The sequence below is a fragment of the Oryza sativa genome, chromosome 11, assembly GCF_034140825.1.
Source record: "Oryza sativa Japonica Group chromosome 11, ASM3414082v1".
Lineage (NCBI taxonomy): Eukaryota > Viridiplantae > Streptophyta > Magnoliopsida > Poales > Poaceae > Oryza > Oryza sativa.
In genome coordinates, this window is record NC_089045.1 from 7,603,019 (window position 1) to 7,621,131 (window position 18,113).

At 38.2% G+C, this 18,113-nt stretch overlaps 1 protein-coding gene and 1 long non-coding RNA gene across 2 annotated transcripts; both read right to left on the reverse strand.

The window, feature by feature from the left end:
- Nucleotides 1-1,047: 1,047 nt before the first annotated feature.
- Nucleotides 1,048-15,528, reverse strand: LOC4350147 (uncharacterized). Its single transcript, XR_001541027.3, has 6 exons — nt 15,372-15,528; nt 14,954-15,018; nt 13,354-13,584; nt 8,782-8,838; nt 6,474-6,537; nt 1,048-1,366 (listed from the first exon to the last, which is right to left on the reverse strand). It is a non-coding gene; the product is annotated as an uncharacterized lncRNA (long non-coding RNA).
- Nucleotides 15,529-15,959: 431 nt separating this feature from the next.
- LOC4350148 (daphnetin O-methyltransferase 1-like) lies at nt 15,960-18,113 on the reverse strand. The gene is made up of 2 exons (XM_015759876.3): nt 16,983-18,113; nt 15,960-16,600 (listed from the first exon to the last, which is right to left on the reverse strand). The coding sequence occupies exons 1-2, from the start codon at nt 17,817-17,819 to the stop codon at nt 16,301-16,303; spliced, it is 1,137 nt and encodes a 378-aa protein (XP_015615362.1). The 5' UTR covers nt 17,820-18,113; the 3' UTR covers nt 15,960-16,300.

Below are 18,113 nucleotides of genomic sequence, written 5' to 3' on the forward strand. Positions count from 1 at the left end.
AGGCTGAACCAAACTACAAGACATACAAGTTCCTCTAAACAATGGTACTGTCTAGACTAAAATCACTAATACTACTAGTGGAATTCGTTCCGAATCCAACATACGGCGAAACAAAAATAAGATTATTTTTTACAGAAGCAATGCTTATCAAAATTTACAAGTTGTGGTTTGTGGGATGTGGTGCCACACTGCCACTTTTGCTTGTGGATTTTATCTGTGGTGAAGAAGGCATGGAATTGGCTGTGGTGAACAGTTGCTGTCCAGTGCAGGTCCCTGTTAAAGGGTCAGGGCTTTGTTCTGCTTTGAGGAGTGCAATGTGGGGGTGCATTGTCAGGAAGGCAATGCATGGGCCTGAAACCAACACTGACCATAGACACAACTTTCCAATGGGAAGTGGGCAACACCTCTAATTAAAATCTATTCCTATCTAGCAAAGCCAATCATGCAGCTTTCCCACTGATGCTGGACACACAACACACACATAAAACAAAGTATTCTCCTTAAATAGTGGTTAATCTAATGGCATATGTGCTGCTGATGCAAGTTGTTGCAAGGCTTGGGGGGCACAAAGATTGGGCTATACCTTAGCTTGGTACCACAGCATCACTTGTTAATCGCAGTTGTTTAATTTTATCTCGAAGATACGGTCGAATGCTTAATTATTCTCGACAAAACAGGATATGATACTCGGAATGTACTAAATTGGGGTAATGTTGCTGTCGGAAGTACACAAGATCTCTGGTTATGCTCATTGTTTGGAGAATGCGAAGATTTGATATCAATCATGATGTTGACCAGAGGCAGTGCTTGAATGGTTTCTGTTTATGGTCAATGCTTACTGGTCTACTACTTAGTGCCTTTTGTAATTTCTCACAATTAAGCAATCCTGAGGTATATACTGAAAGTAGTTAACATCAGAATTAATGATCAGGTCAAAATAAGCTTAATGATTGATTTAGTTGCTGTGTGATTGTTCAAGTTCTTTTGGAGAGTGTGTTCTTAAATTTATGCCTGAAATTCTATAAGAAATGAACATGTGATAGTGTATATGCAAACAGATTTTGATACATATATATTTATGGTACTCTGTAGAGAACTAATGACGACACTAATTTGTGAAGTTCCCTAGATCTGTTGAAATCGACATATTGCATAGCCAATCTTAGGTATGATGATATACATTTGCAAAGTAATGATTTATATTACATTGTCATGACTCACAAACACACATTTGCTTAACTAGTTGCACGTTGTGTGCTCTTTTTGCTGGTTACTTTGACGATTATGTGATGATGCATGTTATCTCCAGATTGATCAGGATCCAAACATTGGATCTTGATTTGGACACCCCATAGCAACTGGCAGCCTGCATTTGGATCCATGTGGATGACATGATCAGCATTCACCATTGTGGGTGAAAACAATATTAATGTAGTAGCCACTTGTCGGTGCAAAATATTTATCCACAATATCCATAGTTAAAGAATTATAAGTGGTTTGACATTGTATCTTGCAATTGTTCCGGACTCTCATGAGAATGATACATACATAACCATTTAGGGAGTTCTCTCTCCATCGGTCAATGTTGAATGACCTTGCATTGTGATATATATTACTCGATCAACTACACATCAAATCTAACTATTCGAGTGAGGGATGAAGAATGATTGGTTCCATTATAATATCCTGTAGTGAACTCAGCTAGCCATTTCCATTCTGTGAACTTGCCCTAATATAACCTACATTAATTTTTCCATTTGCACACATAGCTTTCTTTGCCTGCTAAGAACAAATGAATGATGATCTGTCCTCCAATCTCATGCAAGTCAACTTCAATGATGAATCACAAGCCTAGCTTTGCATGCATTTGCATATAGTGCATTTGCCAAGGAACACGCTGTCTAATTTTGTCTAAAAAAGCAAGAAGCCTTTAGACAATTATGATTATGCAAGAGACTAGAAAACTTGATGTGCATAAAGTTTGCTTTCTCTTTGCCTTCCTACCAAGCATAACCAGGGGCAAGTTCTTCGAGCCCTGACTGAGTGCAGTGTGGTGTCCACTACTGTGGCATTCTTTGATAAAATTAGTTGTCTTGTGTTTACTACCAAAAAAAAGTTTGTACAAATCCAAAACAACCAAACACTTCTTTATGGAGTGACAACTAAATTAATTAGGATCTATGCAGTTAATTTCCTTTTGTAAAAACAGATAATATATTGCATATTGTGCATGTTCCCTGTGACCATCACTTGAATATTGCAACAAGTTATAATTAATCAAGCAATTGATGGGGCATTTGTGATGAAAGATATAATGCATGGGTCAAAACTAGTTTAATGTCTTGTGCTTGAAAGCCATCACACAAGAAGAGGACCACAGGCATACACGTTAGAAGACGCAGCCAGTAACAAATGCACACAAATGACTCCTTTTAGAGCTGTAGACACACACAAATTCTCCACCTCAACAACCATGTTGAACACGCACACAAAGACGATGGAGTGACAAGTCACAAGGTCTTAATTATCCATTCGTATATCGCCTAAATTAAAGTGCTAATGTTGGTGCATCATAGGGACCATTAATTTTGGTACAGATCCAACTCTTAAAGACTTTTTTGGAGTTTGATATCCATTAGTTAAAAAACCTTGAATTGGAGCTGGAGTAGAGTAGCATTATTAAGGTCAAACATCCCATTCACATTTTAGACTAAAATTAGACGATTAAACCAAATTATTTTAGTAGAGAAACTCTATTTTCCGCAACATTTCATAAGTCAGAGTAATGTCAAAAATATAGGACATGTTTGGTAAAGCTTCAACTCCTAAATTTAGGTCAGGAGTTGGTTGAGCTCCAACTCCTAAATTATTTTAGTATAGAAACTCTATTTTCCGCAACATTTCATATATCACATCTGAAGATGGCGTCTCTGCATTCTCCTCTTCTTCAATATTGGATCGACAACGCTCCATCTTTTGGGTTAAAAAAACATATTTTGTGTAAAGTCTAAAGGTAGCATGATATATAACATAGCACAATCTTTTCCACGTACACACGAGTGCACGCATGCACGCACACTGGCTGCTTTCATGAGGAAGATATAGCTTGTGATCATGCATGGTGTGGCCAAAAATAGCACCTACTGGAAGTGGGTCTGGTTGCCCTGTATTTTAGGAAGTGTTTTTTTTTGGAGAGTAGCTATAACCTTAGCTACATATATATCTACCAGTCTATGTGACTTTGTGGATATAGTGCTAGTCAGCTAGTGCAATCACCTCATGCTTTGTCTCCTCTGCTTAGTTCCTACCAATGAGAAGGGAAGCCATGAGCACACACATGCTCCATCCACCACTAACTCTCCACTAGAATGCCATTGCTTTGGTTTTACTTATCACCACTAGGGCTGGCTGGGTGGGAAAATTTAGGTACCTCGAGGTATTTTCTCAAGTACTGTAAAAATTTCTCTTTTTCTATGAGTAATTTTAACATCGTTGAAAAGACACCTAGAGGTATCACATTCTCAAATGCAATATTTGGTACCTTCAGATACTAAATACCTCGAGGAAAAAAAAGTTTACTATAAAATTTAGGTACATTGAGATACTTTCTTCAGTACTTTAAAATTTATCTTTTTCTATGGCAAGATGGGCTAGCTAGTTGGTTGGTTGTCGATCGCGATGATCTCTCTGGTTCTTTTTTTTTTTCATGTTTTACCTTTGTTTACCACCATCGTTGTTTTGACTGCTTTGCGTGTCGAGTGGCAGTAAAACTTTTATGACTGATTTTTCCACCATAGATGGATAGAATTCAACTCGTCGACAGTGTAGGAAGGTGAAAACTGGGGACATGGTGGGGACACCCAAAAGAGAGTAGAAAAGACCACCAAACTCATCCACTACAACAACCCTATGCACCATGGTCCATGGATCATCTAATTGGGAGCATATATATGGTGTTTTCACTCCCTGGTCAAGCATGATTTTTTAGCTAAGACGATTAAGCCATAAGTTTGAGTTTAAGGACAACCCATGTAATATATAATTCCATCTATTAATAAAGGAAAGATTAGATATATGTCACTGTAAGTTTGCACTTCAGAAATATGCCACACTAAAAGTCTTCACCCCCACTCTTCATAGTCTTATTGGTTGCCCCCTCCTTTCTACTGTCAGTTCCATACTTCCATGCCTCCCATTCTCCTTCCAATGGCATTGGCTTAATTCTTCATCATTGCATTGCATGCTAGATTCAAACACTGTTTAGCTACAATTCATGTCTCCATTGCAACATCTTGCATATTGATCACAACAACAATGGTCTCACCTCTGCAATGTCTCTCACCGGTCGCTCATACTCTGTGGCAAGGGTTTGGAGATGTGGGGAAGGGGAGGGAAGAAAAGGGCCAATGGCTCAATTTGCTTCACAATTGCATATCTCCAAGCCTAGACTTTATAATGGCAGATCTTGGATTTACTGTGATCTTGGCATGTGTCTGATTTTCAATAAATAAATGTTTGTTTTCCCTTGTACAATCATGCAATTAATATTGATGCCATAAGAGTGATGCTTGTGCCACTTATACCTAGGCTTGATAAAGAATGGGAAAATCACTTTATAACCCAAAAACAATGAGAAAAAAGAACACTAAGACTAGCTTCTATGTCTCAACATACAGCTCTAAGATGGTCTAAGAAAAAAAAACAACCCAGCCATTAAAACTAGTCCCTGAGCAACTAGATTCAATATAGCATTTTTTTTTCTATTGCCACATGGGAGTATTGTAGTCCACATTAGTGAAAGAAAACGAAATGCTGAAGGTACTAACTCAAGGTCTCTCAAGCTTGCCCCAGGCTTGACTTGCCACTAACTCCATCCCCATCGCCAACAACATCAGACATCCCTCAATCTAAGCCCTCATCATCATCTCTCTCAGTCCCACAATATGCTCTTAGATGTGTGGCCTCATGATCATGAGCCATGATAGGGAATGATGTGCTGGTGGGATTTGCTACCATATAGTTTAGCCATCATAGATTCACTTCCCTAACTAGTGGTTTTGACCCATCTACAACCAGATGATGATGCCACCCCCCCCACCCTTCTTCAAGCGTCGTCTATCACTTGTACTTGTTGAATCTACTAGCTACTCCCTCCATCAATTATTCCATCTCAAGGCCTTGATGGAGATCAAAGCAAGGATTAACTGGTGAATGGATGGGAGGCAATGGCACATTGCTAGGACCTCTTCATCCAAAAAGTGTGGTAGCTGGCTCGCGCAGCCACTCCACCCATCCTCATCAGACTTAAGATTGGCATAAGGGCCTTATTACGAACAAGGCATCACTATTTAGTACTCCCTCCGTTTCAAATTACTTGTCGTTTTAGTTTTATCCTAATTCAAATATTTCCTAACTTTGACCATCAATTTCTAGATGCTTGTATAGTTTAACATGTGAACTATATATAAATGATGAAAGTATTTGTCATGGTGAATATAAAACATAAATCTTATAATGTTAAACTGTATAAAGTTGTAGAAATTGATGGTGAAAGTTAGAAATGTTTGACTTAGTACAAAGCTAAAATGGCAAATAATTTGAAAATGGAGGGAGTAGCAAAGTGCCATGCATATGCAGTCCAAAGTCAGCACAATATCAGGATGGAGTAAGCCAAACAGGGAAGTGAGATTTCAAGGTTATATTTCAAATGCTCTTGCTATGGAAGATTATTTTAGATAGATCCCATAGTTAATGTTCCAAATCAATTTTAAATCCCTTTTCTAAAAAAAAATATACACAGGTGGCATGGTCAAATGCTTGCCACACCATAACTTTTTTTTTCTAGCTAGTAGTGTTATACATTCTTCTCTTTAACACATGTTTGCATGACTAAAATATTCATATATTTCCAAAACTAATTCTTTTCAATCTAGAAAACCGCATAAGTACAAGTAGGAAATCAGGGGGTGGTTTTCATATTCAGCCTCTTTGTAGAACTATAAATGTGATCAGAGAGAAACAAACCGATGTTCCGGTCTGTTGATTAATTCGATATTATCTTTTAGCATGCAGATAAAGTAAGGGTGGATGTGAGATAAGGCTGCCAAGTGGAAAGTAGACCATGAACAACTTTCCATCTAGTCAGATTTTGACTTATTAAAATGTATGTGCATAGTGCCTCCCAATTTGGTCAACCAAGATAGTGGATACGTTCTGCATTGCAACACTGATTAGGATGACGGGCTATAAGTACAAATTAAAGGGACAATTTGCTCAACCTGAGTGTAGATTAAATATATACTTGAGGGGGACCAGCAATAAATTCAATTAAATTGATCATTTTTTCAATTTTAATCAGTAAACTGTGTGTTTGTTCCATACTGTAAACAAGTGAGGATTCAAGTAATGTTAGGTATTAAGGAACAGCTGTTAATATGCTTAATTCAGCATGTACCTGGAATGATTCTACTCACCTTTGTAGTAATAACTTGGCTCTGATTGCCTGGTCTTCTCTGTTAAATCTTTCTAGCTTTGCCCCTATAAATGTCACATAGTAGTAGTGATAGTAAGGAGTTGCACAAATAACACGGTCTCGACTGATTGATGATGTTAGTTTTCCATCAGCATACAATAAGTCGATGATGGGCTCATAGTCCAACTTAAACAGTAAACACTGTACATGGTGCACGCTTTACATATGAACATGTAATGTACTGTAGCAATTATTTTCCTAGGGAATGTAATGTAGCTGTTTGTGCATGGTGCAGTAGTGCACGCTTTTCATTAGACAGTGGACTAGTGGAATAATTTGGAACTGTTGGCTTAAGCAGACCATGCTATTGACTCGAGAAACCCGTGCCTTACTGGGTTGGAAGAGCTTGGTAGCACTACTCATTCATAGGGTTGAAATTTGTTGTAAAATATGAATATATTAATTTGAGAATTACCTCATATTGGTTAGTTATTTATAGAGTTGTGAATTATGAGGAATAATTAATTATTTGCCACTCTTACGGATGGTGATAAAGGATTTGCCACTGGAACCACATGTCATAGACACATGAGGACCCACATGTCATAAACAGCGAATGACAAATAATTAATTGCCACATCTTAAAAGTAGCAAAAAGTTAAATGTCCCGAATTATGACCCCATGATAGGTTTCAAAATGTGAATTTATCGACTTAAGAATAATAACCACATCTTCATGGAGGTAAGAGTTGCTTAAACCAACCGCATTCATATATATTGTTCATTTTTCTGGTTTGACCTTGAAGGCTACCACATGCAAGTGCAACTTTGTTGTAAAGTGCATAGAATACACAAGGTTAGAGAGGGTCACAAATTTATAACTGTCCTCTTCAGTTCTAGTTGTGCATTAGGAGGCATATAGTGGTAGCACAAAGTGGTATGTGAATTACTAATTATATAAGCATACCTTAAATCTAAAAATGACAAGAAGTGAAAAAAAAAATAACTAAACCGTTCCCTTGAGAATTTCACAAGAGAAGAAACTGAACCTAGGTCTAGTTGGTGGATGTGGTGTAACCCTTCACTGCCTAAGGCTCCGTTCTTTTCTCTAACTCCAAACTTCAACTTCCTCATTTTCCGTTAGCATGCTTTTCAAATTATTCAATGGTGTGTTTTTTACAAAAAAAAAAAGTTTCTATATAGAAGTTGTTAAAAAAAGTTAAATAAATCTATTTTTCAAGTTTATAATAGTTAATACTTAATTAATCATATGCTAATGAGGTTTCTCATTTTGCGTGCGCTACAAATCTCACTCCAAAGGAGTGGATCAAATGAAGCCTAAGTTCGAGTACAATTCAGCTCAAATTTATGTGCCTATCTCATCTTAATTAAATTTGGAGAGAATCTATTCCTTACCCCTTAGTTTATTCGAGTTCAACGATTTACCATCAATATTGCCTCTTTCTATAATATACCGACGACTTTATCAATTGTTCTACGATATACCATTGGATTGGGTCTTCTTTTCAAAAATACCCAAAATACCCTTAGAGGCATACAAGATTAATGATTTATCTCATTAGAAGTTTCAAAAAAATATGAAAATTTTTATGTGGCCTCCTTACACAACATGAAAGTTTGTATACAAGTTTCAAGGTTTTTCTAGTATATTTAGTTTTTAGAAAAAAAATATTTTTATGTGGTATATGAGAGAAAATTTGCTTATACAAGAGATAATAGCACAAAAATATCTTATATAGTATATGAAAGATGATTTATATTAAAAACAAAAATGAAAAAGTATTTTATATAGCATATAGTGGATAAGTTATATATTTTTTAAAAAAAAAAATAGAAATGTAAAAAACTTGATACTTCTATACAAATTTCCATGTTGTGTAAGGAGGCCACATAAAAGTTTTCATATTTTTGAAACTTCTAATGAGATAAATCAATTGTTAACCTTGTATATTCGTAAGGGTGTTTTTGAAAAGAAAGCCAACCCAATGGCGTATTGTAGAACATTTGATAAAGTCGTCGGTATATTATGGAAAAAGACAATGTCGATGGCTAATTGTTGAACTCGAACAAACTCAGTGGTATAGAATAGATTCTCTTAAATTTGTACCAGTTTCCTTCTTACTATCCTGCATCTTCTAGTGCTTCCTGAGTTATGAGATATATCTCGGCACATGCCATGACAAACATATTCTGTAGTATGTAATATCAATTAGGGTTAAGCTTGCGGATAAGTCTGAATGTAATGGAAAAGTAGTCTGGTTGGGTGGACACACTCACACTACAATTACCTTGTGTAACCTGGGTCCATACTTCCACCTTTCCTTTCTAGTGTAGTCAGCTTACTTCTGCATAGATAAAACAAGCAGTAGATTGATATTACTCCCAATTAGCATTAATGTGAAAAGTAACAGATTAAAGTGCTTAATTGAATATAAGAAAATGGTAATTATTTGTATGCCAAAACCACATTCTCGAGAAATACCAAATTATACTAGATCCTGTAATTATGTACTATCACGATCTCAATAATTAATCAATTAATACGAATAGATTAGTCCACAAAAAAGATAGATTTATGCGCTGGGCGCTAGCTATTGGTTAACTCTAGAACAACTCAATTTTCTTGTTATATGTTCCCATTTTTATGATACAATTGTTAGTCGAATATTTCTAAATGCTTTGTTTAACAATGATATATTTTAGACTATTCTTATTTCTTATTTATGCCTATATTTACCAATTTTATCTGTGTCCTAATTTTTCAGGATACTTCCTTAAACACATCCTTTTTAAAAAAGAAAAACTCAAACTCAAATTTCAAAAGAAAGGCCATAAACTAGCTAAAAAGAAGTGAGCATACTTTGCATTCAGGATGTTTAGTCAATATTTCTGTGATCTGTAACATAATTTCCATGGTAATGAACACATCAATATAATGCAACCTTTTCAATGACAGCGAAATATGTGAAAACTAGGGAAAGGTAAGATAGTACATTGCTCAGCAAACAAACTACATAGTGGACACAAGGATTTGCTATATACTTAATACCGTTGAATGTTCTAACAAAAAATATATTAGATCACCCACTCATCAATTTTAGTAAGTGGCAAATTAAAGTATCACCAATTCTATCATCAAAGGTGGTGTTAACAGTAAAAAGGATGTCAAATTCCACTGTAAACATAGCTAACTACCTCTATGTTTTAATAATGAAATACTTGAATAAACTAAATGCATATATCATAGGGAAAATTAGGAAGTGTCACATAAAGTAATGCAAATTGAAATACCATCGCATGTGAAAAAGATATGTAAGGCCTGGGCCCATCTTGTAATTACTAATAGAAAACACTATGTTGCCCAAACATGTGAAATATATATAGTTTATATCCACATTCTTCAGCAAGTGAACTACGAAATTACTGTGAGTTGCTACAATTTGATTCAGTTAGTTTATCAAGCAATCTTAACTTTCTGATTAATTGAAGCACCATACTATAAAAAGAAGGGTATAAGTATTATTTTACACAAACAATTAGTATAATAAATTGACATATTCTGGCGTTCAGTATAGACCAATGTATGCCGTTCATTGTTGACTTTTTAATATGAGTGGAAACTGGAACACTCTGCTAAGCCAGGAAGCGCCTAAAAGTACCTATAGATGCTGATGAACAAAATTATTGCCTGCTATGATCCGTGCTAGTTTAGGTTATCTATGCAGAAGAAAAAAAACAGCAAAACTGCACAGTTATGTCCAAAAGATACAAAGCGAGCACTCGAGAAGTTTAGTCCCAAGACATAATCACAACTCAGAATATTCTCAAGACCAAACCCACTATCAGCACGTTAATGTTAAGTTCCATCACCTTGTCTTGTTACTACTCTTAACTACAAGCTTAAGATATAACTTGTGCTTGCCCTAGTTTGCCTTTTTCCTCCCTAGATGCAAATTTGTGCTTGCAGCCTGTACTGTCAATGAGGCGTGAACGGACAAATGAGCATACTGAAAACAGTTTGAGAAGACAATAAATGCTATCATGATAAGATAAATCAAGCAATCAGCGATTAATCAGGAAATAATAGAAAGAAAAAACATTCAGTAGGGTACATAATTAGCACCACTTACTAGATTATTCCCTTTTCTTTAATTCTAATTAATGCGAAAAATTAAAGCAATTGTTGTTTGGGAACAGCCAGTTCTATGATCATGATAGCAGAAATTCACTAGGACAAGTGATTAACCAAGCTGATAATTATAACCATAAACATGATCAACATATTCAAATTCTTGCTATTATGATGTCTTCTAGGATTGGTACTATATTTTGTTATACACTGATATATTAAAATTTCGGTAAACACTTCCATCTATACAAACTTGTTTCCAGTTTTCGCAGTTGTTGCAAATATTATAGACACTCAACACAGATAATTATGGTGTTCTCACCAAGTTAAAGACTTCTCTAACTCAAATAAGCAAACCTTCCATCTTTGATGCCTAGATCATTCTAAAGCTGCTAAGATGGATCTCACATGTTTAATATTTTAAACAATCCATAAAAAAATAATTCATTGTGTTGGTAGCGATATAATACTTTGTAAAATAATCCTGCCTTCATCCACTTGTACCACACCTCCACTTCCACCACCTCATTCCAATTGGGTGGAATATAGGAATATGATAAATTCTGTGGAAATTGAAGAAGCACATACTACTAGTACACACATTCTGATATATCGTTCACATGCAATTAGTAATAAGCTGATTTCTCAGTATATAAATGACATCAGACACAACTACACTGGAAAATAAAGCTATGATATAAAAAAAGCATTACATTGTATTGAATAAGATGTTAAATGGTATCATGCTGCACATATATGCAAGTTGAAATACTGCAGATTCCATGGTTATGTGCTATAGAGATTACCGTGCATTGTTATCATAGAATTTATGTAAACATATGGAGGAAGTTTGATTTTTTTTTTGCTCTACTATTCTAATTATTAAATATATAAGTTCGTTGATATGCTAGGCTTGACATGTTCTATCCAACTAGTTGACCACTGCATCGTCATGTATCCATGCACACAAGACCAGATATATGCACCTACACCTTATATGCCTGTAATAATCAGCAAAAAGAGAAACAAAAGAGCAGCTTCAATTTATAAACATTTCCGTTAAGTGTGTTAGGCTTAAAGAGATGCATTTCTTGTCTCTTGTGCAACAATAGGATAAAGATGAACCCAATTTGTGGCGCTCTACCCTTTTGCCTATTGTGTGCTAACTGGCATCATTGCATGGCTCTTGAAGTCAACCACTGTTTGAGGGGTTTTTTTTTTTCCTCTACGAAACAAATTCACTTTTTTTCCCTTTGTACAATTTTTCATGTCACTAGGACATCAAAGTCTACTAGGAGGTACAATCATCTCCACTCAGCCAGCAAGAAAATTGAAGAAAACTTAAAAGGGAGAAGAGAAAGTTGTTGGGAAACACAATAAATTGTTGCCGACCATGAGCACTTGTGGTAACAATATATTGCTTAGGTCACTAACAGAGGTCATCCTTTGGTCTATGGGCACCCCAAAAGTGTAGCAATCGTAGTTTTTTTTTTCATTTCATGCCTTTAATTCATTCATCTTTTGGGAGGCATCAGATCAGTTTTTTATTATTATGGACAAATTTGTGTGTGGGAATATCCAATCTCAAGTATAGAACTGTTTGTTATACCTTTACATAACTTTGGTGAAATGTACACAAATGTCATGTATAGAAAGGAAAATTTCTTTTTCAGGTTAGAAACGATTTAGCTTTACTAGTGTCGACGTAGAAAAACACAATTTTGGTCATTAACAACTACTCCCTCCGTTTCATAATGTAAGACTTTCTAGCATTGCCCACATCTATATAGATGTTAATGAATCTAGACACATATATATGCCTAGATTCATTAACATATATATGAATATGGATAATGCTAGAAAGTCTTACATTGTGAAATGGAGGAAGTAGATAACATATAGATCTCTGTTTTTCACTTACAAAAAATTCCAATAGAGGTAACTTTTCTTATGATTACGAGGAAGCACTACTACTAAGAAGCCTATTCTGTACCGGCTATCAGAGATGGTTCAGAACAAGCTATCTGCCATAAGAATATCATAGACAAGTCCCCATTTCAAAGCCCTATCCAAAACCGCCTTTCCTAACTATGCTATTAGAAACTGTTCTTTTTAAGAGTAAATTTCACCTAACTACGGGTATTATGGTCTAAGTTGCATAAAACCATAGGGGTTTTGGCACGTGGCACATAACACCAAATATTATGGTTATAAAGTTTCACAAAAACCACACTATTATTCATTTTGACTTTGATCTACCATACTTCTGAGTTCTACAATCACATCTCAATTTTATGATTTCTTTATCCATCATATATTTGTTGCATTCATGTAAGTATAGCCTTTTAAAATTTTGATACAAGAGTATTGAAAAATTAGTTAACAATGTGGTTTCGTGAAACTTTAGGATCATAATACCTGGGATTATGTGTCACATACCAAAATTCCTGTTGTTTTGTTCGACTTGGACCAAATAGGTGGGGTTTTATGAAATTTACTCCTTTTTTAAATGACTGTCTTAGATACTCCCAAGATTGTGCTGTTTGCCAACCATATCTGATATCTATGGTTTCTTAAACCGTCTATGATTAGTAGACTGTTGCAGGTGGATTTTTCTGAACCACCACTAATGCAGTATATGTGAGGAGTTCTATTCAGATCCATTTTTAATGATATTTCAACATTATCACTCAAATAAAGTTGAGTATCCTACTCTTCAAGTGAAAATTACCTTTTAAACTGCCAGCACAGGGCTCCTCTTCTTCGTTTCCTCCGCTGATTCCTCCTCTTCTTCCCTCCTTCTCTTCTCTCTCTTGTCACTTTGCGCCCGTCTTGTAGCCATAGGTGGTGCGCACAACTCGGTGGCCAGGGCGACAAATGCATCCCGATGACCTCCATTATGTACTTCTCCATGCTTCCTCGTCCATGCTACTTTTCGAAGCCCAAAATTCGATAGAATTTGCTATTGTTTGGACAAAAAAGATTGCCATAACTTAATCAGACTTGAGCAGACTCTGATAACTGTCTATAATTGTGTTATTGAACCATCCCTAATGGCTTTATGTGTGGCTTCCTTCGCATGCATACCTAAATATGTCAATGCCAGGGATAAATCCTTGATGTGCACTTATGCGTTGAAGTGAACAACAGAATTTGAAACCTAGTTGTCAACACACCTGTGGGTATGCCCCCTAGCACATGTCGAAACAGACTGAGGCCAAGGGAAAATCTGTGAAGCTCACAGAATTCCTACTGAGCTGCACCCAAGTGCCCATAAAGGTAAACTTTGGTACAAACGTGTGGTTGAAACAACGTATCGATTTACTCACACTAGTATTGCCAAGGAGGATACTTGCATTATTTGATTGAAATGTAATATAGATCCAAAGCAAATAAGTGGCAACCAGTAAAAGCATACTTGATAGGGGTCTTAATCATCAAACTCTACCGAAGTTTCCACGGCATTTGGTGTAATTCATCCAATCTTGACTGAATCACATTTTCTTCCACAATAGTTCTGAAAATCATCCCATGTTGGTTTCGTGTAGTTTGATTTGTTCTCTATTCGTACTATTTTTTCTTTGTTGTCTGCTGAACCTTGGTAAACTGCTACTTGTCTTTAATTATATAGTATTCCTTTAGAGCAGGAATTGTGGTAACAGATCATAACTATTCAGCGGCTATCCTTTTTCAGAAACTCATGAAGTAAATAAACTTCCTTCGGAAGAAAACTAGTAAACAAACTGAGGTTGCAACAGAAAGCAATTAAGCCTGATATTTCGTTTAAAAATGCTTGTTAGTAGCTACAATTATGGAGCATATAGATTTAGGGAAATATGCTGGAAAATCATGTTTAGATGGTAGGTTAATTTGGTAGGCCCTCACATGTCTCCATAGTGAAGATCATGATTAGGCAGAACAACAAGATGATCAGAACAAACTCTACCATCAACCAGCAGGGCCGTTGGTTCATGCAGTGACAGCACATCATGTGACCAAACCACTAAAACACTTCCTTTTTGTCAATCAAAACCCTGCGAACTGATGAACCATGAGATAACTTTGAGGATCATTATGTATCGGAAAATAGCACTTAGTGTGGAGGTGTGTTGATCAATACTCTTTTCACATTCGGAAAGATGGTGCATGGTGGTGATGGATTTCAGCTTTGTATGTTCCATAATCATCAGATACACACTGTTTGTATGCAGAGAGAAAAATATATACCATAACAAAAATGAACCAAAAATGTGATGCATCTAGTATATTGGCCACTCAATTATTATTGGACAGCAAAGGTAAAAACTTGAGCATTTCAGAAAGGTTAATACCATGAGCTCAGCCAAGCTTTAATTGCTTGAAATCTGGTTCTGCGACACCTACAATTACGCAAATCCTGCAATCCAGGAACCAATTTGAACCCATCAGTTACCAATCATGGACTATATCCAAAAAAAGAAAAGAAAAGAGGAACAAATCATGCGTTACTGCACACCACAACCTACAGAATTAGAATCGACAGCATTATACATTACACAATCAGAACCCTACCACAAGAGCATGACAAGACCACACCAAAATCACAGGAAAAAAAACAAACCCCCCAAAACCTGACACTGAAAAAACATTTAAAACCCTACCTCTAAATTATTTTGTGGGGGAAATTATTCATTTATTCATCAGTCCAAGATTGGCATCTCGAGCATTAAGCACAAGGGTACAGAAGAGCGGGAGCAGTCGGGAACTAACCGTGTCGATCCATCCACCGGCCCCGGCGTTCGCGATCCCGCCGCTCCAGACCCTTCGCCGCCGCGCCGCCGCCGGCCGGCGACGGCGGCGAGGCGGCAACCGCCTTGGGGGAGAGAAGCAGGTGGGCGTCCTCCATGATTGCCACAGCTGATGGGCCGACGGATGGATGGGCCGAATCGGGCAATATATAGGCGTGACAAATGGGCTCTTGCAATAATGTGGGCTGGATTTAATGTGTGGACAGGCTTGATGTCCCGAACCCTGAAACGGAAAATGGGCTGATTTGATTGGGTTAAGTGGGGTGGGCCTTTTTTATATTCTGTGGGTGTTTAGTTTAATTTGACAAGATTATGACATGAACTTTTTAACAATTTGAAAACATTGGATTGGAGATTTTTTTTTCCGTGCCTCTTATTGGTGAAACTGAAAATGCAGAATATTTTTATATACCGCGTCCGTGAACTAGCAAGGGCCAAGGTATGGCGGTTAGTACCAACTACTCCATATAGCTAGCCATAATAAGTTGAATAAGATCAGTGATGCATAAGAAATCACAAGTTCTCTTCTCTCCATATATCATGACTGAGCTTAATTGCGAAGCACACATATAACATATATACAGTGGTTTTACACAATATATCCACGTACAAGCACACTGCACATGTACATAACATGTCCTTGTTGGTATACAATAATTGTATGTGTAAATAGGAGTACTTACACAAACCATGAAGTACCCAAAGCCAAACACCTCCTGTGCTTTACGTTCACTGAAACCTCTTTTAATTTGTTCCCTTCAGAGCACTCCATTTATTTACCTTCATATGCACTAATGCACATATACAGCACGCACATAATGCAAACACAAACCATAATATGTACTAGAACGTACAGTACCATTTTTCAGGAGCTAGCTCGAGCATGAAATCTCATGGATAGACCTCGAACACAGCTCGAGCTCCGAGCTTCTTGGCGATCTTATAGTCACTGAATCCAGCTCTGAAGAACAGGTCTCGCCACTCGCTTTCGTCTCGCTGTCGGCCTCTGGTGTTGACCATCATGGCCATGTCCATCAGCAGCTGGGTTTCGAGCATCGCTGGCCCCAGCGAAGGCTCGATCAGTATGTCTATGACGATCACCTTCCCTCCCTCCTTTCGTGAAGGGATGGCTTTCTTGCACTGGGACAGGATCTTCACGCAGTCGTCATCGCTCCAAAAATGCAGTACAAGCTAAAAGTATAGATAATATAGTTGGACAATGTTAATTATGGAAGGGTGTACTTAAATTAATTAATAGTGTAATATAATATTTGGGGAGAGAAGCGCAAGAATCAGCCTACAGGTAAAAGTTGGCCCATTTTTATTCAACTAAATAATGAGACTATTTAAATTTCACTTGTTGGCTTAAAATTAATTTTGAGCTTCATTTGATTCAACTATAATGCGCAAATTACATTATAGTACGTTGTGCTGGTTTTGCATCGATTTGGCACACAAGTTTATAAAAGTTAACAGCGTCAAATATTTAGGGACAGAAGGAGTATTAACTTTGTTTTGTAGTAAAATTTGGGTAATGGCAAGTTATATAATTAATTAACTCCCATGTTTATACCTTGAGAAGCACGGCTTGAGCAGGTGGGACAGCATGAAACATGTCACCTGCAACATAGTTAACCACGCCATCATCCACCGGCGCCTTGTCGATCACCTTCGGGAGGTCCAGCACCGTGCACTTGATGTGCGGGAATGCCGCGGCGATGGCCCTCGCCGTCGCGCCGTCGCCGCCGGCGCAGTCGGTCAGCGACGCCACCCCGCGGAGGAGGTCGCCGCACTCCCTCAGCACGGCGCCGATCCCGAGGCTGTCGTGCGCCGCCAGGGCGTCGTCCGCCGCCGCGGCGAACTCCGGGTCGATGGCCGCCGCGGTGGCCTCGTCGAACAGCGGCGCGCCGTGCGCGTCCTCGAACGGCGACGGCACCGGCGCCGGCGCCGGCGGCGCGTCCTTCCGCAGCCACTCGTCCACCCCCAGCGCCGCCTCGACGTACTGCCGCGACGTCGCGGTGAGGACGAAGGGCGTCTGGAGAACGTCGTGGTGGTGGTCGTCGGCGGCGGCGACGCCGTCGACGAGGATGCGGGACAGCGGGGTGAGGCGGTAGCGCTCGTCGGCGACGCCGTCGGCGGCGAAGACGCCGACGGCGACGAGGAGCCGCATGAGGCGGCGGACGAACGGTTGCTTGCTCGCCGGGAGGGACAAGGCCGCCATGAGATCGGGCAAGGATGCTGCCGCCTCCTCGCCGCCGAGGCGGTGGATGGCGGTGGGGATGCCGAGCTTGGCGGCGCAGCGGAGCGCCATGGCCGTGAGGTAGGAGAAGCTGTGGCGCCATAGGTCGGCCTGTGCTTGCAGCAGCTCAGCGTCGGTGGGAACCTGTATTGTGTTAGCTTGACCCGCCATTGCTGCTGCCTAGCTAGCTTCTCTGTTTCTCTATATTTCTTGCTCGATCTAAGTGTGTGTAGTGTGATGCCTTTGTTAGTGTGTGGTATGCAAGTTCTTAAATAGTGTGGATCTAAGTCTTAAATAGTGTGGATCTAAGTGTGTGTGTGTGTGTGATGTCCAGTTCTTGTATGTCAGCTAAACATTTGTAATTGTTTTGAAAACATATTGACAACATATATAGGTTCATATGAGATATATTACTCCATAAATATGTATGATCAAATTTGACTTTTAGAAGTTATAAAAGATAAA

Excerpts from the sequence above, each read along its gene's own strand:
- LOC4350148 (XM_015759876.3), bottom strand. The coding sequence starts at position 17,819 with ATGGCGGGTCAAGCTAACACAATACAGGTTCCCACCGACGCTGAGCTG. Across the intron at positions 16,601-16,982 it reads CTCAAGCCGTGCTTCTCAAG|CTTGTACTGCATTTTTGGAG; the intron begins GTATAAACATGG and ends CTATACTTTTAG.